This window comes from Micropterus dolomieu, linkage group LG02, assembly GCF_021292245.1.
Source record: "Micropterus dolomieu isolate WLL.071019.BEF.003 ecotype Adirondacks linkage group LG02, ASM2129224v1, whole genome shotgun sequence".
NCBI lineage: Eukaryota > Metazoa > Chordata > Actinopteri > Centrarchiformes > Centrarchidae > Micropterus > Micropterus dolomieu.
This window is the reverse complement of record NC_060151.1, coordinates 31,959,003-31,979,203: the sequence shown is the minus strand read 5'-3', so window position 1 is coordinate 31,979,203 and position 20,201 is coordinate 31,959,003. Positions and strand designations below refer to the sequence as shown.

Below are 20,201 nucleotides of genomic sequence, written 5' to 3'. Positions count from 1 at the left end.
TTAACGACTGTGTCCACGTAGAGACGAAAACGACTCCCATGTGTTTTAACGACGTTTTGCACGTAGAGACGAAAACGACTCCCATGTGTTTTAACGACTGTGTCCACGTAGAGACGAAAACGACTCCCATGTGTTTTAACGACGTTTTGCACGTAGAGACGAAAACGACTCCCATGTGTTTTAAAGACGTTTTGCACGTAGAGACGAAAACAACTCCCATGTGTTTTAACGACGGTGTCCATGTGGAGACGAAAATGACTCCCATGTGTTTTAACGACGTTTTGCACGTAGAGACGAAAACGACTCCCATGTGTTTTAACGACATTTTGCACGTAGAGACGAAAACAACTCCCAGGTGTTTTAACGACGGTGTCCACGTAGAGACGAAAACAACTCCCAGGTGTTTTAACGACGGTTTGCACGTAGAGACGAAAACACTCCCAGGTGTTTTAACGATAACGTTGTTGTCCACTGGTGGTGATCACTGATGTGATCTGTCTTGCTGTGTGTCCCTGTACCAGTGGACGGAGGTTGGGGATCTTGGTCTCCCTTGTCTTCCTGTCCTGTTACCTGTGGGGTAGGACTTCAGGTGTCAACCAGGAGATGTAACAGCCCCGCCCCTGCACATGGCGGCCAAGATTGTCATGGAGAGGGACGTCGAACCAGCATCTGTAAGACCAACGTCCACTGTCCAGGTACACACCTGATGCTTGTCTTTTAAAACATGAAAACTTGTAACACTCTGCAAACCAACCAATCAGCTGTGCCTCCTCCTGCAGCAGCAGCAGCATGGTATATGTGTGCTTTAACCTTTCACCTGTGTAAAGATGAATCCTGGCTGCAGACAGAAGGGCAGCTCTAAATCACCTCCATTTGTATTTACGAGTGTGACGTCTGTCTGTTTGCAGTGGACGGGATGTGGTCGGAATGGTCGCCATGGAATCAGTGTAAATTCCCGTTCGGGAATCGGGAAATCCGCTGCAAGCAGCTGGGCGGCAGTCAGACTCGAGAGCGCCAGTGTCTTCACCGAGCTCACAACGGATCCATCTGCAGCGGGGACGCTCAGCTGGACAGACGGGTCTGCTATGATGTCACCAACTGTTACTGTGGGTGACACACACACTACCTGCCTGAACCTAACCCTGACCTTAAAGGTGTATTGGCCAGAATAAAAATGAACTGACACGATGAACAGTTCTGACGTCTGAGTGACGTGTTGCAGAGAAATCTACTGAAGACAATCAAAGAAGGAACAGAATAAACCCATTAAAGGGGCTAAATATAGTTTTTCAATGAAATCCCTCTTTAAAGGAGACCTATTATGCTTTTCCACATTTTATGACTTATCTACAATCGGGCTCCCGAGCCTTTCTCAGAATACAGCGACAACGCAGCAGCTAACACTAAGTTGGATGTTCATGTTAAACATGGCCAAAGCTTCAAATAATGAGGTTAAAGTATTTAAAAGAAATCCCTGTGAGCAAAAACCTCAGATTTCGAGAGGGGTCCAACTGCAGACCTCCTCTGTCAGGCCGGTCAGTTTTTACGTCCCCACAGGACATTAACGTGATGCATTCTCGGTTGTTTCGCTACTCTACACATCGCGACAGCGGTAGGTGACTGTTTAGCATTTTCCAAAACATTGAGTAAAGTCTGAATGCATTTATTCGCCGTCAATAGCTACCGCTGTCAGTATTGTACATCTAAATCACACAAATTACAGAATGTTACACGCGTGTAAGTTAGGTTAGCCTATTTGTTGCTACATAGGTAACGTTAGGCTACGCTAACGGTGGCTAGCGTTAGCTCCAGAAGTAGCAGGATTAGCTTTTGTTCTTCAACTCATAGACTGTATGAAGCTACTGTGTGTTTGTTTTTGTAAAGCGTGTTGCAAGGGCATAGGTTTGCATTTGTCTTAACATGTTGACGATGCTCAAGTTAGTTATTTGTCCAAAAAAAGATAAAATAAAAATCTCTATTTTTCACACTTAGCTTTTCACACTTAACGTTAAACAGTGTGCAAAGACTTTGCTGGCTGTATGAATTGATCTTCGTTGAATTGAAGTTTATGTACTACGACGGTGTTTCCCATCCCTCTCCTGGAGAAAGTTACCCCCTGTCCTGCATGATTTAGTCTCTCCCTGCTTCAACACAGCTGATTGAAGCAGCCTCAGGATTTATAAGGAGTTGATAGTTTGAATCAGCTGTTTTGGAGCACGCACGGTTATTAACAGTTATCCACAGAAAGATACTCTTGGTCAATCAGAAGACAGTGGGCTTTGAGAGGGGGGGCCTTAAAGAGACAGGAGCATCTACAGCTTGTTTCAGACAGAGGCTGAAATGAAGGCCTGCATGAAGAGCCAGTATAAGACAGAAGATTATTTGTTTTGAACTTTGAATCATGCAAATCTGCCGTACAGGAGTCACAGAACTACAATATAGGACTGGAAAAGCAGAATAATAGGTCTCCTTTAATTAGTCACTCAACGGGCTCTAACCTCACTTAGAAATGAAGCACACAGCTGTTTTCTCTGTCGCTTGCATCAGCCACTATTCTGTTTCTTCTGTGAAGGAATCGGGTCGGGCTACCGAGCCTCTCCCAAACTACAGCGACAACGCAACAGCTAACGACTGCATAGTCCACTAACACCACAAAACAACCGGCTGCCAACACAACGCAAACCCCACGTAGGGAGAAGAACAACAATAAAGTTTTATTAGCTGGAGCCCGTCAGGACAAACGAGAATCAGATCGATGATCGAACATCAGAAAGACTGGAGTCACGGAGAGACCCCCGCTTTGTTTTGGACCAGACAAAACTGACCCAGAGTCGGCTTTAACGTTACTTACTGAGGTCTAACTGTTATAAAGTGTGACACAATCTCATTTACAATATTCAGTCCAGCCCACTAACCGTTATCATCCAGTACATGTAGCTGTGCTCACACTGCTGAGCCTCCAGTGAAAGATACACAGATAGTAAAGTTAGTGACTGAAAGCAGCAGACGAGCTAACGCTGAAGTAGCACGTCGGCTAAATGCAGTAAATACCGTTATCATGCATGGATTAGTTCAACCTGCATCTGATAAAACTATTACTGTAATGTTTCCAGCATGTTGTGTGAAGCTGTCTCTGGTGTTTTACTCTCTGTGTGTTGGATTCTGCTCGCTCATGAGTTCCAGTCCTCAGCTGGTTGCAATCTGAAAACCGTCACTGCTAGTGGCTCCTGAAAACTACATGTTGCCCCTTTAACATGAAAATGTCCTTCATGTTGCATATCAGAGTACCTTTGAGGTGAAAGACGTTGATATTCCCCCATCGATGAGTTTAGGTTCTGAGAAATGTCCTGTATAAATGTATTGCTACTCAACTCCTCCTGAAACCGGTTTAGTCTTCATCATTTCACATTCCTGTGTGTGTTACAGTGAAAGGCACCTGGGACGGCTGGGAGCAGTGGAGTCTGTGTAAACCGTCCTGTGGAGGAAAGTCCAAACGCTTCAGGAAGAGATACTGTAAACCCGATTACAGCGAATACAAGTGAGTTCACTGATTCTGCACCAGACAGTGGGTCAATGAGTGAAGGACAGGACGTAGAAAGCCTGTTTCCATCCACCTGTTTCTACGCACATTTTCAACTCAGACACAAGTAGAGAACAGACAGGACACACGGACAAACTGTAACTTGATGCAAGGCTAACGCCAGGACTTACCAAGACTAGAAAGCAGAAACAGGACCAGACAGACTGACTGTTTAACAAGGACCAGAACAAATGACGGCAGACTAGGATGAAGGAAACCGAACAAAAGAACTAAGAATCAGAACCAAGGACTACCACTGAGACATGAAGACACAGGACTAAAGACTAAGACACCGAAGCAGGACTACACAGTGAGATCGAAACTAAGACACAGGGCTAAGAAAACAGGAAATGAGACAGAACTGGTAAAGTGAACTAAACTGAACATGAGAATAAACAAGGCAGAACAGGAAAAACATGAACACAAAACCAAAATCCAGTTAACTGAAGCTCTGTGACAGGACGAGGACTCTGGTCTCCAAATACCCGCTTTCCTTTAAAGGACTCACTACTTCCTGTCCTGACAGTGAGTGGAAATGGATGTAATGGTGCGCAGCGCTCCAGTACAACAGCAGATTTAAGTGGAAACTAAGATTGTCACCTCTGGTCATTGTTTAGCAGAACCAGCTGGTAACAAGGTGTTACGCTGTATTTTGCACATACAGACACAGCAGCTACATGTCTACACAGATAAGCTGCACAGGAATCTATTTAATGAGACAAAAATAAGACTGTGTGCAAAAAACAGGCAGTTACTTTTTCCAGGAGCAGCCATCTTGGATTTTGAGGTCAGGGTTGGTGAGGTTCTCCCGACTTTCCGAGTCGGTAATCCGTCTTAAAGAGGTGGTGTTCTGCTTTTTGGCTTTTCCCCTCTCCTTTATTAGTTATATATCTTTTTTGTGCATGTAACAGGTTTGCAAAGTGACAAAGCCCAAAGGGAGTTCCCATCTCCCACAGAAAACTCTGCTGCCTGAAAACAGCTCGTTTAGCTTTCATGAAAGCTAAACGCGCCTCATATAACGCTCGCCAAGCGGCTACTCCGACACGCCCTCAGAAACAGCGAGCTGCAGCACACAGCTCTCCTCTCCCTTCCAAACACTAGCTACCCTCCAGGCAGTCAGTGGACATAAAGTTGTTCCTGTGATGTAGAGACAGAGCTCAGTTAAAACTTTATGGATACAGATTAATAACTCACCGCTCTGAAACTCTCGCTCCAGTCCGTGTTGCCGAGCCGGTCGGCAACACGTACGGCTGAACCCGAGCCGTTTACCGGCTTCTCGCCGCCCCGCCCTTCTCTGCTTCTGATTGGCTAGTAGTCCTTAACTAGGAACTGAGCATGTGCAACTCCCAACGAAGATCATGTAGAGACAAGATGCATCACTCCATAGCTAAAACAAACACAAGAGGAGCTGCAGCAATGTGAAATTTCAAAATTGGATCTCGGAAAAATCTGACTTCCCATTGCAAACTGAACGCACTATAATTCCCAGGATACCGGGTCGCTCATTTACGACTGACATTAGAAACATCAAAGATATGCTTGAGGGCACACAGAGTTTTCTGAATACGCTGTGTGTGCGTGTGTTGGTGGGTATTACCCATGTCTGCCATAACTGTGTTTTCACTTTGTGGGGACTCGACCAAACGCCATAAAGTCCCCACAGCGTGAGGACAGTAAGTTTTAGTGTGAAGGGTTTTAAGGTTAGAGTAGGTCTCCGAGGATTTAAAGTAAGTCATCGTAATGTAATGGAAACATGACTGTGTGTGTTTTCAGTCCTACCATCGGCCGTCAGAGGGACCCCGCGACGTTCTTCGGGATTCCGAATGCTGACTGCGGCGCGGCGCCCGAGAACGGAAAGAAAGTTGAAGTTGAGCCCTGCCTCAACGTTCCCCCCTGCCCCTGACAGCCCGCTCACCGACGACTTTAACAACAGTTTAACTACTTTATATACAGATAGAAAGTTTAGTCCACTGGTTCCCAACCTAGGGGTCGGGCCCCTCCAAAGGGTCCCCAGATAAATCTGAGGGTTCTGTTCATTAGAACAGTTACTGAAATGAAACCACGTGAGAAAAGTCTCAGTCTCATAAAGTTCCCTAACAAGACCTAAAGGCTGAGAACCACTGGATTATTTTTTAATAATGTGCATTTTATAAACGTATTGTGTGTTTTTTTTACGTAAAGTCTTAATCTGAAAAGTATAAAGCTGTCAGATAAATGTCGAGCAGTACTTATGTGTGTAAATGTACCAAGTTACTTTCCACCACTGTTGAAATATATTAACATTACACTGACAGGTGTTTCTAATATTTTGTCCACCCCCAGCTAAACGACATATTCATTACAGGTCACAGCTGGAGCATGCTCCGTTGATAGTAAACTAACAGACCTAAACTTTAGGTTGAGCTGGTTCCTGTTTGTTTCTCTGATTAACGTGTTGTTCTGCTCTGTTCTCGACTATTAAACCTGTGTATCGTCAAAATAAAATAATCCACTGGGCTTTTATTGTGAAGTCTTCAGCTTCCTGTTTTCTCCTGTAGCTGTTAGCTAATTAGTTTAGCAATTGAACTCTTGGTGATGTTTTTAAGGAGCTGTTATGGAGCTAAATCAGGGCCACAGGTTTGATTAATTTGTAAAAAACAAAAATTGAAATTTAAGTTTTGGTCGTAAACTTGAAAAATACAACCAGGTATTCAAACTAAAAATAACTGTACCATTCTTTCCCAGTTTAAATAAAATATTGATTCAGTTCTGGAATTATTTTGAAAAAATTATCAATTTTCATTTTTCACTTTTATACATTTTTATATTTGAGGACTCTTTTTTTTCAGTTCAACATTTTATATATATATATATATATATATATATATATATATATATAAAATGCCAGTGAAAGTTCCATTTAAAAGGCACTAATTACATTATAGGAGCAATAAAACGTGCCAGATTGTGCCGTTCAGCAGCGACATGGACTTCTCCCACTTCCACTTAGGACATTGAACGCACCACAGTATTCTTATTCAGGTGGAAACACTTGTGATCAATCTCACCACAAATCCACACGTTAACTTCAGCACTGGGGGCCGTTTTAGTGATATGGAGGCCCTGGACAAAGAAGAACGCGGGCCCTCATGGTCATGTTGTGGTCAGAGAGGCTGTGGTCATAATAGCCGTTTACTGGCAGCAGGAGCTCAGAGTAAATTTCTTTTATTAAATTAACTTTTTAGTTTTAATTTTTGGACTTAAAAAGTGGATTTATCGTCGCTCGCGCTTCTCAACATGTCTGCTGCAGCGAGTTGCTCTGTGACACGACTTCATATTTACACAGTAACCGGACACAACAGGAGGATCCGAACTCCATTTAGAAAACGCAAGGTACTGAGGATACTTTTAAAAGGAGAGACAAATCTCGAGGGCCCCTGGTGGCTGAGGCCCTGGACCGCCTGTGTTCAGCACGTCCAGTAAAGTGCAGCTCACATTCACACCAAGGTGAAAACGTCTTTGTGCGGCGCCCCTGTGACATTTTGCGGCCCACGCCACAGGCCGCCTAGTCCGACCTTTTAACCAGAAAAGCGTTTCTGTTTCTTGTGTTGCTTTTTAATAAATAAGAAACAACAGCTCTCGCAGCTCGCTCTTCTGCTTCACCGCCTCCTCGTGCTTTTCAAACCGCAGGTCCAGGTCTCCCAGGTAAGTAGAGAGGAGTCTCTCTACAGGGTCGCAGGTCTGAGTCCCTCTCACCAGGTGAATCAGCATCCCTCATCATGGACTTCTTCAGCTTGGTGACGGCGGCGCTCAGGTGGCGCTCGATCCGTTTGAGGTCGCTCAGCAGCTCGGCCCTGTTGTTGATGTTCATCTCGCATCTCTTCAGACACTCGTCGATCTGATCCCAGACCTCGGAGACCTTCTCCTCAGCAAACACGCTGCGCAGAGCTTCCGTCGTGGCCTCAGAAGATAAGCGGCTGAAATGACGGCGATGAAGACGGCGATGGCCAGCGCTCCGAGGCCCGCCACTTCAGGCCTCAAACACAGATTGGCGAGCTTCTTTGACCAAACAAACAATGACCAGAACCCCCGACTTTGACCCGGAAGACCGGGATTCGTGTCCCGTGTGAAACAAAAAGGCAACATTAAATATTTTATTGAAGTTACTCGAGTTACGTGTAAGTTAACTGACGTACGTAGTTATTTTAACCACGATCTTTTCCTAACCTTAACCAAGTATTTTTTGTGCTTAAGGGCCCGTGTCCACCAAAGCGTTTTTTTCCTGAGGCCAGCGTCTTTTTTCAATTCACTGCAATGGGAGCGCAGCGTTTTTTCAACCTGGTGAAAACGGCAGCAGTGTGACGAGGCGCTGAGCGTTGTTCAACTTTGGGAAAAACCACAGACTGCATAAAAGAAATGGACGTAGTCATGGTGACGTCACCCGTTGGTTTGTGGACCGCCGTTTTGAAGCCGATAGGGCGCCGCCATGTTGAGTTTTTGCAACCAGGAAGGGACGAGACGGTGGAGCTAACAGCTGTGCGGAGCTAGCTAGCTTGCTTAGCGAGGTGCGTCTGTAGTTCACGTTAACGTCATTTTAACAGGGCTGATTACTTTGTGTAGCGAACAACAGGCTTAAACTAAATGTGCCTCCCCTGCTTCCTGGTCTCTGTTCCTCTAAATGGGACCATAATTTACTAAATGAACATCACGCTGTGTTGAAGAAGACTTGAAACTAGCGACTGAGACCAGAAACTCATCAGGAAAGTGTTTACTGAGGGAATAAATCAGCTGACAAGTAGAAACATTTTCTTTCTAATGGCGCTGGACTTCTTTTTGCAACCAGAAGAGTCGCCCCCTGCTGGCTGTTCAATACAATGCAGGTTTAAGGGACTTCTGTTCGCATCAGATCGCTGACCAGAAAAAACACAGCACTCGTCACTTTTTACTCAGCCGTCCAATCACAGTGCAGGAGGGCGGGACAAACACCACGCCGAGCCATCTCAGCTCTTGAACGAAACAATGTGCCTTCTCGCCGAGGTGTTTCCTCGCACGCAAAATCTGATGGACCCACGTACGGCGAGTCCGTCCCCTCGCTCCACATGTTTCAGCCTTCTCTTCATGCAGAGCACGTGGCCTACGTACTTTATTTTTATATTCAGTAAAATCAGGTAGCCTACTTGCAGCACATCACCTCCACGGAAACTATGTATCATAGCAACCAAAGCGTCTCGAAAAAACACTGCGCCTCCAAAGCGCATGCTCACGTCTCCTCTGCCAGTAGGAAGTAACTAGACGAACACTGCGCGCATGACACGACTGTGTGGGCACGCAGTTACACACTTTCCTTCAACACAGAGTGGTTACAAGCAGGGTCCTATGAGGTCACCGAGGTCCAGACCTCCGTAATTATATGTATGTAAAAATAAAATCATTTATATAAAAACCATTGATAACACGATCAATTTAAATGAAGGCCATGCGGGCGCAGCTGATTACACTGCCTCTCATTTCAACTTGAAAAACTGTTCCAGCGTCCACACTTGGGGAAACACATGAAGAACATGAAAACCTTGTGCGCGCAATAACTGAGCACCGCTGCAAAACCTTTTTTAAATATGCGCATTTACGCACAGCAGCAACATATTTAAACTGACACGCGACATGATCAGTCAGAATCTGACTCCAGAAGGTGTCACACAAAGTCCAGGTTCGTAAAGTGAAACTGTTTGGAGTAAAGCAGCCGTCCTCCTGATCCATCCAGTGTAAATGTTCCAGGTTATTTGCTTCACAGCGCCGATAGAAACTAAAATGTTTCCTCTGTCCTGTCAAGTTTACAACTACAGTTTTTAGTTTTGCTGCATAAATGTTCCAGGTTATTTGCTTTACAGCGCCGATGGAAACGTTTAAAATGACTGACGCTCTCTTATCATGAAAGTAAACGTTAAAGAAAACACTCATGCATCAACACAATAAAGAAATCACCTGGAGAGTTAAAAGGACCAGTAGCCTAGAGGTGGGATGAATCTGAGAATATCATTAGTTGGGTTGAGTGCGGCTGGATGTTCTGTGCGAACATGATTATTCAGATATTGTCAGAGCCACATCGCACCAGTGTAGCTCCGATAATCGTGATAAAACAGTGCAAACAGCAGTATTAGGCTGTAACATCAAGAGCATCCTCTGCATTCAGCACTAACCTGCTGAGTTTAATGTCAGATAGAAACAATAGAGCCCATTATGTGGTCTGCACATGTAATTTGCACACTTTACGGCGCCGTACAGACACAAAACAGTCCAACAGAGCCCAATGTCCCCCCAAGTCCTGAACCCTCACAGACTTTACTGACGTCACCTGGTAAGCGACTGAGGCTGTAACAGAACCGTAAAGTCGTCCGCAAAGTCTGAGGGTTCAGGGCTTAGGGGGGACCTTGGGATTGGGCCAGGGTTTCATTAATCCTGACGGAGACTGAGACCTGCTCAGCGGACTCTTGGGTCACGGGTTCATCAGAACTTGTTCAGACTCCTGTCAAAGCCCTGAGGTCCGATCAGAAGCTCCTCCATGTTCCTAGATTCAGGTTAAAAAATAAAAAGATGTCCGAGCCGTTCAGGGTCTCTGGAATATTTTACTTACTCAAATAAGAGCTGCAGAAACACCGACCTCTATTCTTTAGCTTACAATTTGAGTTTTGACACTTTGACCTTTCTGCTGTCTTTGCTTTGTGTATTTGTTCGTGTATCCTGATTGATTATGGTTGTTTTAAAAAGTTGCTGTAGAGATAAATTTGAACTCTTCATCGTGCTTTTAATCAAACCCAATGTTTCACTTATTATTCCTCCTGCAGCATCAACATTACCACAAACATATTAAAAACTGAGATTGTATATAGTATCAGACAAGACCTGTTTTAACTCAACTGAAGAAAGTTTTGTTTTGGTATTTTATTTATTCATGAAAAAAAGAATCCACGTGGAAGCCGATCTGTAGGGGAGACCGGGGCCAGATGTAACATGAAACTCATCTCTGACTCGCGTTCAAAACTTTCTGCACATTCACCTTTTCCACAGATCGAGTGAAAAGGTGAAATATTAAGAGACTGACGTCATCGTTTAATGGGCAGTTTGCTCCATAAAACAAAATGAAATGTTAAAGTTTTTATGTCTCTGAAGAACACTTTGTTTATGCTGCAAACATTATTTTAGATACTTTTTAAAAATCTGTATACAAACTTTTATCAGTCTTTGTGTTTTACCGTCGTCCGGCTTTTATCTTGTGCTCTAAAGGAGGTTTCACGCCCGTCGCCGGCTTTGTGTGTAAACGTTGCTACAGCAGAACAGATATTGCAAATGTAATTGCAGAATGACGCAGACGTCAACACTCAAATTTAAACGCTCTTGACAGCGTGACTACGCAGAACGCTACCGCACAGACTGGACGAAGTATAAACTGGCTTTTAGAAAGAGCGTGCCGTGGAAACATCGTGGCGGCGTTTATTACAGTAACTACAGGCTGTCAGATCACAGAGCGACAAAATGACATTCTCTGATCGATCATTTTACTGTGATCAAATTCAGCAGGATCTCTCTGACACCATTAACTCACCTGTAGAGGCAGCAGACTCACCTGTAATCCACCTGCACAGGTAACATGAATAATATTGTCTGAACAGCAGCGTCGTCGACACAGGGGGCTTTTCCAGAAGTGGTCAGGCGACATTATGACGACAATAGAGAGCCTAAGTCCCTCCCCTTCCAGTGGACCACCGTGGGACCTTGATCGGTAAAATATTGTACGGTAGTCAACGGCGAGGGACAACAAATATTTTTATCCCGTTTGTCAATTTAAAAATGTCAAGAAAGTCACAATTTGTTGTAAAACTGTTGATGTATCAGACTGTGAAAATACATAATTACAAAGACCACAAACCCAAAAGTCGCTGAGTGACGTCAATGACTGAAGCTAACGTTACTGAAGCTAACGTCAAAAAACTTAGATGAGAGGATGATGTTATAAAAGGACAGAGTTGTTGGATTAAACACATCAGGTGAGATATATTTCTACGTGGAACACAGCTGAGTTATCTAGCTAGCAGCAAGAAGGCAACGAACGTTAGCTAACATTACCGCACTAACATGTTGCCGTATACTGTGCGAGACGAGAGATGTAGTTCGTTGAACGGGTTTCACACAAAACAACATGTAACTTTACTGATTTATGACAAACTGACTTTCTTGACTTGCAAAAATTATTGTTTAAAATTGACAAACATCATGTGTGTAACTCAGGGCTCAATTCTAACAGGATAAAAAGATAAGTTGTCTCTCACCGTTGACTAGCGTACATATTTTTCCCGAAATAAGGTCCCATGGGCCGGAAGCGGAAGCGAGTGACTCAGGCTCTCTATCCCATCTGCCTCATCGTGTTAGCATGGTGAGGTCAGCAGCTAGTTTAGCCTCACAGAGCTGCTAGCATGCTGCTAAACCTGCCTCCAGACATGAGAGAGCCTGGTGTGATGAAGCTCTGGCAACTAAGACTGGTTATGGTTTGAAATTGTTCAATATCAGAGCAAATACTGTAAAACTGTAAAAGCAGAGTCCCAAACAGACGCCTACCCATAAACGCAGGTCTCAATTAGAAGCCTGGTCTGGTTTATAGAAGCTCTCTGGATGCATAAAAAACCCTTTGAAGCCCAGCGGGGTCGCCTGCCAATCAAAAAGTTGCTACAAAACGTTCGATCGGTTAGATTCTCCACGATTCAATCGTTCAGTTCATTGATCATTCATTCAGATTTACCAGCACGATAAAGGAATTAAAGGCCTGTCCTAAATACAGGCCGGTTGAGTTCAGTGACTGAAGCAAATAAAAGCTGTTAATTGAAGTTTTACACTATAAAACTATGCTTTTTTTTTAGGAAATAAATAAATGTTTCAACAAAAAGCAGCTGCACAACTGTGTCTGAATAAAAGTGTAAACTATGATTTAAATCAGGAAGTGTGATCAAAATCTGATCAGACGATTGATCCATTCAGTACTTTTGATTTTCACTTTCTGATTCATTTTTTAACCATTTTTGTGAAGCCAGAGCGGCTGGTTATCACACCTGAACAAAGACAGTAAACATTGCAAACACACATTAGCCCCGCCCACACTGTTTATTAACAGCTGACTGCACAAAAACCACAGCTCTGCACCGAAGACGACAGGTTACTGCTCCACCGTTCAGTCCATCTCAGCAGGTGTCCAGTCCTTCAGTGTGCTGCATTCAATGACCCCAACCCCCCCCACTGTTTTGACATCATGGAAGTGTCCCGGCTCCAGTGTTCCCAGTCTCTGCTGGGACAGAACTTACTCAGAACCAGCGCCTGAATCAATCAGTCCATCGAGGAAACGTTCAGTAGTCGTCACATTAGCTGCTTCTTTTGTTCATTTTTTGGTAATGTCGCCACAGCAGCCTGCGGCCGGTCGCCTCTGGGATCCCGACTTCCTCACCAGCGTGGAGGATTGTTTTTACAGTTACTGGTGGAACATGAACATCACAGGGTTCTTCCTGCTGCACATTCACCCTGATGATGTTCCTGCTCTACTTTGGAAAAAACGTTGACAAAAACTAGACACGAATCAGTTCTGTGCTGCTTTAGATTCAAAGAGGGAACGAGAGACTACAAGTTAGAGTTCTGCAAGAGACCCGAACCCGGCTGAACCAGCATCTTTAGGACCCGAACCCTACGCCGAGACCGGAAGCTGTATTTTAGTTTTATACCATTATAGGGCGGTGCGTTGAAGTTGTCTGATGTTGGAAGAATCCTGTAGACGGGCCTGAAGATCTCGGAAAAACTCAGACCATCACATCTGACCAGGAACTCAATCTTTAAGTGCCTAAAATACTGCGTCCTCCAGCATAATGGAGCAACGACAAGTTAGCAGCTTACAAGAAGCTAACACAAGCCGAGAAACTTAAACAATTTCCCAGCAGTGTTAGCTAACGTTAGCTGATGTAAAACTACTCGGTCCTTCTTGCTTTTGCTGGGGCAAGTTATCGCTACCGTTGGCTAATGCTAACTAGCAAGAACATCAAGTTGGGAGTCAAGCTGTGATCTTGATGATCCTCCTCCCTCATCAATGACATTTCATCAGCAGGAGTCACATGATGCTCTCTCTTTGAGGCTCTACTGATGGTTTGGGTCGGGTCTGCTAACAGAACTCTAATAAAAAGGTATCAGACAGAAACGTTCTTAGCATCTGATAAATTACCTCAACATAAGCTCACAGTAACTCTGTTAACATGTCAAGTATGCAGCGTTTAAAGACACTCCGGTGTGGACCGGTACGGCAGATAAAAAGGTCCAACAAGCACCAACCTGATCAAACACAAGTGAACAATGAGGACATTAAATTAAAACGGTTCAAGTTGAGAACAAAGTTCATTCTTGACTTCAGAAGCAGCAGTTTCTCACCTCGAGGTCCGTTCAGTCCTGGATTCAGAGTTTGGCCAGTTGTCGTGTGAATTTAGATGTGCACATTTTGTTTTTTCAGAGCACTTCAGGTACAATTCATCGCAGGGCTGGGCAATAAAACAATAATGATGCTTATTGCAATTTAATTTTCCTCAATAATCAATATAATAAATGTTTAATATATCGTCAATAAATATTTGGTTTAATTCATTTGAATCACAAACAAATTAGCACTTAATTTTTCTATTAATATATTTATTTTGTTGAGGAAAAGGGACTGAAAAAAGACTTTCTAATCATATTTGTTGAAAAGATTTTATCATAATAATTTTGAATGTTCTACCTCTGACTTGTGAAGTGATCCTCTGTTTGGCGTCAACATTCTGACCATAAAGAAAAGTTTAACCACATAATTAACCATCTGGTTTCTTCAATTCTCAGTCAGGAGCAAAAATCAGCCTTTAAACTTGAAAGGAATAAAGACTTGACATTTATCGTGATAATTACCGATGTCAAAAGATGTGAAATGTTTTTATCGTGACAACATTTTTGGCCCAGCCCTAAGGACGATCTCGAGGTTTAACATCAAGCTGCAGGGAGTTTCATCCAAAGACTTGTTGTTAGAGCAGAGCAGCTACTAAACGGACCTCGTGGTGAGATTACTTGGTGTTTACCTGCTGTTCCCAATCTCAGCTTTCAAGCCAAAGTCCTTAAAGTGCTCAGAAAAGAATCTACAGGCCCACGACTACTTTGGGTTGGGGGTTCGATCCCCGGCTCCTCAGGTCCACATGTCCTCGGTCAGGACTCTGATCCCCAACCTGCCCCCGATGGCGGTCCAGCAGCCAGCAGCTCGCTGCCATCGGTGTCGGTGTGTGGGTGAGTTTAACCAGGCAGCTCTGTCTGCCGAGGAAGATGGTTTGACCCATTGGAAAGCTCCAGAACTGCCACTAAATGGACCTGGAGGTGAGATCCAACACTCTGGAGTCCAACAGCACTTTCTGAAGTTGCTAAATCTGAAAATGGCTCCCAGGGATTTTGAGTTTTCAGCTGGGAGACCATTAGATTCAGGGAGCTGTAGGGCCGAACAGGTTAATCCAAATGTTGTCGAGTATTGTTGCAGAGACGTGCTGGGCTGCACATCATATTCTACAGAGTTAAGAAAACATCTGTTTGGTACCAATCACCTCAAGAATCTCACTGCCATCAGTTTTTCTATCAAATTTAGATTAAATCATAATTTCAGTCAAATTAATCTCAATCTAGATCGTTCAGCCCCAGGCAGCTCTGCCACGGAACAGCATGGCTTTGTGAAAAATCACCAGCGTGGTTCAGCCCACATCCTGCTGCGTACAACCAGAATAACCAGGCGTGTTTTTACCCAGGGTTCTCTGGGAGCTGACGTGGAGCAGATTAGATTAGTCCGGTTGAAGGTCAGACCTCATCGCCAGCGTTTCAATCCCAAAATCAGTGTATTCACTCGCAGAGGGGAAGGAAACGCGCTCGCAGGCTTTGTGTCCGGCCCAACTCAGAGACCAATAACAAGCTGTCCTGACAGAGCGCCGAACTCTGATTGGACGGAGAGCCGGAGAGTCCAACATGGAAGAAAACAACAACAGCAGCTGGACCTGGTTGAAGATACTCGAAGACGTTTTGTCCTTCATCTCAGCGGCTTCCTCCCGGATGAGGGACGAAACGTCTTCCTTGGATAACTATGACCTCACGCTTAATACACTTAGCATCACGTTAGCCACCGAGCTAACACACTTCTGGAGCCGCTAACATCTTCCCAGCTGGCTAGCACGTTAGCTCTCCAGCTACAGTAGTTCTAACTAGCAGCGCCAACTTCTCAAAGACGTGTGGCTGCTGCTCTCCGGTGCGATCCGGCCTTCAGGTTTAACAATGACGCCGCCTCCGAGCTCGTTCACTTCACCTGTGCGAGCGAATAAACTTCCTCCTGGTAGGTTTTGTTAGCACGGTTGAAAGCTCCAGTAAGAGTTTGAGTTGGTCGTCCTGTAGATTAAACTGAGTATAAAGACATCTGAAGTGAAAATGTTCAGCTGGAAGTTGAAGGATCCCAGAGGCGACACGACGTGTCCCCGCTAACATGGCGGTTAGCGAGGACGCTAACCGCCATGTCACGTTTCCCTTAGTCCGGCTGCTCAGTGATGACATCAAAAGAGAGGCGGAGTCTCCACATCCCCATGTACCTCCCCCAAGCCAATCAGAGTGCTCGGAGGAAGGTGGATCATCTGAAACCCGCCCGGATTCAGGACTGAGCGCAGGGAGCTGATTGGCTGAGTCCAGTTTGAGTGTTTGAACGTCCTTCAGCGACCGAGTGTCCAAAAGAAACGAAGAAAAAAACTGAGAAAAGAAAATAACTGGAGGGAAGAAAGAAAGAAAGGAAGTTTATTAATCATTATTATTGATCCAAAGATCAACATGAGCCTGCCTGACTTCATGTCTGCGGCTCTCAGCTGCGAGCTCATTGGTTCCTCCTGAAGACGTAAATCTTTAAATACATTTCATGTTCCTCAAACAGCTGCTCAGACTAACAGGGGGAGGTAGAGCATCTGCTGGGGCCTCCACCAGCCGGACGGATGGAGGCACCGCGCTACCTGAGGGCCTCCAGTTGTGCCACCAGGTGCGCTCAGGTGACTTCCCTTGGTTTTTGCGCGACCTCCAGCCGGCTTCGTGCAGCACGGTTTACTTTTTCAACTTGTTTCAACATCACACCATAAACTCACACTGATCAATATTTATTACCCGCGTCACAAACGTGACATCACTTCCTGTCTCAGGGCTAAATCGGTGACCATAAAGCCACAGGATGTAACGTGTTCATCAGTTAGCTTTAGAAGCTGCACAGCGCCAGGCTAGCTGTTTCCCCTTGTTTCCAGTCTTTATGCTAAGCTAAGCTAACACCCACCCTGACTCCAAACTCCACCGAGAAACTCCTGAATTAGTTAGTAAATGGCGGCGGCGGCGGACTCACGTTGTCCTCTCAGGCTCCAGTGCTACGTTTGAGGCTGGACCCCCGGCTGGCTGCTGGGCTCCGGCCCCCTCTCCTTCAGGGACGGGTGGATCTCCTCCTCGGGGTCGTAGTAATAAAACTTCCTCAGGTAGGAGATCAGAGGCCTGCAGAGAGAGCGACAGCGTGTGAAACACAGCGTGTGGTGGAAGCAGGGCTGCACCACGTTATCAAACCCTGTCTGTGACAAACACAGATAAACTGATCAGTAATGTGATTGGTGGTTCGCTGTGCATGCAGAGCCTGTTTACATGAACCCTAACACCTATTTCCAGGAAAAGAAATATTGATAAAAGCGCTCCCATGCTTTACAGGCCACAGCTTGAGAACAGAACATCCTACAGGGCTGATCTTCTTTTGTTCGCCGAGACGAGACGAATCCAGACATATTCTGGATGTCTCTGTAGCTCCTACGGGTCGCCAGCAGAGGCCGATAAAGACCGCCAAAGCAAACTCTTCTTCTGTACTTCAATCTGACGACAGAAATGAAACTTAGAGCTCGCCAGTCGGTCTCTGTTGACACAAGGCGCCGCTGTTTTTGGAAGGAAAACAACTAGAACAGCGAAAATCGATTCCGTCCCCTCTATCGGGTCAGTCCTTTTCCAGCAGCGTGTATCCTGTAGCTCAGTAACAAAGTTATTTTCAAGCAGAAAAAACGTCACAGGTGTTTTTGCATTTTGCTTTACGACACCTGCAGAACTACAGACATTCCCATCAGCCTCAGCTGTGTTTACGCTAATGTTAGCATGCTAACAGGCTAAACTAACACTGACATGTTAAACTGAGTCTGTGCCCAAAAATCTGCCGACTAAGATTTTGTCTTGGCTGCGTCTTTACCTGTGTGCGTTTTCCCTAAAACGGAATATAGTGCTGCGGTGATTTACAGGTTTTGTTGACGGACAGATACATTTACTTTTTGCTAAACCGCTAACTGTATCTGTAGCTAGTTAGCTCGGTTAGCCGCGCTGCTAGCTGTCCTTTATTAGACGAGTCAGCCCCGGGGTGCAAAAAACCACCGCGGTCTTGTATTCCCTGTCGTCAAAATTGGCCTCTGTGGAGGCTGTCGCAGTGTCTAAGCACTGAGAGCTGAACCAGTCCACAGTCTACATGACGGGGTGGGGGGGGCGTAACGCACCGTCAGGCTATTGGCTACAGTAAACACCAATCACTATCTGCAACAAGCCCCTCCCCGTCTTTGTGTTTTTAAACATGCAGAAGCAAACAGCACTTTAATGGGAAAATGAAATCACAAAATGTCTGTGATGGTGCTAAAGGTGCTGCGAAACCAAATGAAAAATGTATATTAAAATCTCTGAAAAAGGACAAACTGATTCTTTGTTGTGTGAATGAATCATTAGGCTGCACTGTGCATGATTAATAAAGTAGTGTTATTTTTCTCTTTTAAACCAGTAACAAAATATTCTTGATTCTTTGGCCCTCCGCTAAAATAATAACTGTGCAGCTCTTCTAGCCCAGATGTTACCGACTGATTGGACCAAACTCTGGCAGTGAACTCACTGCTGTCACTACTGTCACTGCTGTTTCTAATGTCCTGATAATGTTTCATCATCCAACATGAGTCTACGTGCACCGGCGTTTACTCACGTGGGCAGCGGCAGCTCCTGGATGTGGTCTATTCGGACCAGCTGTCTGATGCAGAAGCGACAGAGATGCTGCAGAGATTTAACGCTGCTGAACCTGGAGACCGGGTACAGGAGCTGGACCGGGGTCGGGGGCAGACCTGGACCACACATGAACGCAGGTAGAAAGCAGAAAAAAAACTTTAAACACACAAAGTGCTTCCTCACAAGAACAGAAGAAGGAGGAAGTGAACCTTTGTCAGAATAAAACCAAACAGACGAGTTTCTGAGAAACCCGACGTCCACGAGGACGGTTCTTGTCTTTTAGAACATTTACCTATTTTTAGTTTTACATTTAATTAATAAAAACATTGATCAAATGATTTTCAGTTCAGTTTGATTTTTAAATGATTTGTTCTGAGCTTTCAGGCACACACAGGTAAAAACAGGTGGAGGCAGACAGGGGTAGACATGGTTGGTTACCGGGGACTCTGGAGCGCAGGAAGTAGAGGAACTTCCCGTTCTTGGAGTGCATGATAGCTCGTTCAATGAACTCCACCACAGAGTGACAGCGATCCTCAAACTTAGGGTGACACCAGAGGCTGAACGTACCTGCAGGAGGAGACAGAGGAGACGGTTAACAGGTCAAACAGCTTTCAGTGTTCACAAGCTGTTATACAAGCTGCACGCTCACTACTTTACACTGTTCTACAAGCTGCACTCTCACTACTTTACGCTGTTCTACAAGCTGCCCGCTCACTACTTTACGCTGTTCTACAAGCTGCCCGCTCACTACTTTACGCTGTTCTACAAGCTGCCCGCTCACTACTTTACGCTGTTCTACAAGCTGCCCGCTCACTACTTTACGCTGTTCTACAAGCTGCCCGCTCACTACTTTACGCTGTTCTACAAGCTGCCCGCTCACTACTTTACGCTGTTCTACAAGCTGCCCGCTCACTACTTTACGCTGTTATACAAGCTGCACGCTCAGTACTTTTCACTGTTATACAAGCTGCACGCTCACTACTTTACACTTTTATACAAGCTGCACGCTCACTACTTTTCACTGTTATACAAGCTGCACGATCACTACTTTACACTGTTATACAAGCTGCACGCTCACTACTTTACACTGTTATACAACCTGCACGCTCACTACTTTTCACTGTTATACAAGCTGCACGCTCACTACTTTACACTGTTATACAAGCTGCACGCTCACTACTTTTCACTGTTATACAAGCTGCACGCTCACTACTTTACATTGTAGCAAAGTGTAATTTCTTCAGTGTTGAAACATGAAAAGATAGAATCAGATATTCACAACAATGTGAGGGGTGGACTCACTTTTGAGAGATACTGTATGGGACACAGGAAGTGATGCGTGTGTTACCTCTGTAGTGCTCCATGCGTGTGTGGTGTGTGACCCCCTGCGACCTGAAGCTCAGACTCAGAATGTACCGCGGGTCAGAACTGTCCCGGACCAGAAACGACCCGTCCGGTTTCCCCTTCAGCTTCATCTCAGCATCCTCCCAGTTCATCGGGCCCCAGTACCAACCACACTGAAACACACACACACACA

The 20,201-nt window shown here is 45.0% G+C and overlaps 2 protein-coding genes across 2 annotated transcripts in view; one reads left to right on the top strand and one right to left on the bottom strand.

Annotated features, from left to right (window-relative positions):
- Positions 1-6,082, top strand: part of LOC123962602 (properdin-like) — a 17,959-nt gene extending 11,877 nt beyond the window's left edge. The window contains exons 8-11 of the mRNA XM_046038766.1: positions 522-695; positions 909-1,106; positions 3,427-3,538; positions 5,354-6,082. Coding sequence (XP_045894722.1) covers positions 522-695; positions 909-1,106; positions 3,427-3,538; positions 5,354-5,483 — 614 coding nt within the window. The 3' untranslated portion in view covers positions 5,484-6,082. The remainder of the gene's footprint in view (positions 1-521; positions 696-908; positions 1,107-3,426; positions 3,539-5,353) is intronic.
- An 8,353-nt stretch (positions 6,083-14,435) lies between these two features.
- LOC123962558 (suppressor of cytokine signaling 7-like) overlaps positions 14,436-20,201 on the bottom strand; it is a 14,232-nt gene continuing 8,466 nt past the window's right edge. The window contains exons 7-10 of the mRNA XM_046038741.1: positions 19,103-19,231; positions 18,645-18,780; positions 17,004-17,146; positions 14,436-16,389 (exon numbers count right to left, since the gene is read on the bottom strand). Of these exons, the coding sequence (XP_045894697.1) occupies positions 17,026-17,146; positions 18,645-18,780; positions 19,103-19,231 (386 nt within the window). The 3' untranslated portion in view covers positions 14,436-16,389; positions 17,004-17,025. The remainder of the gene's footprint in view (positions 16,390-17,003; positions 17,147-18,644; positions 18,781-19,102; positions 19,232-20,201) is intronic.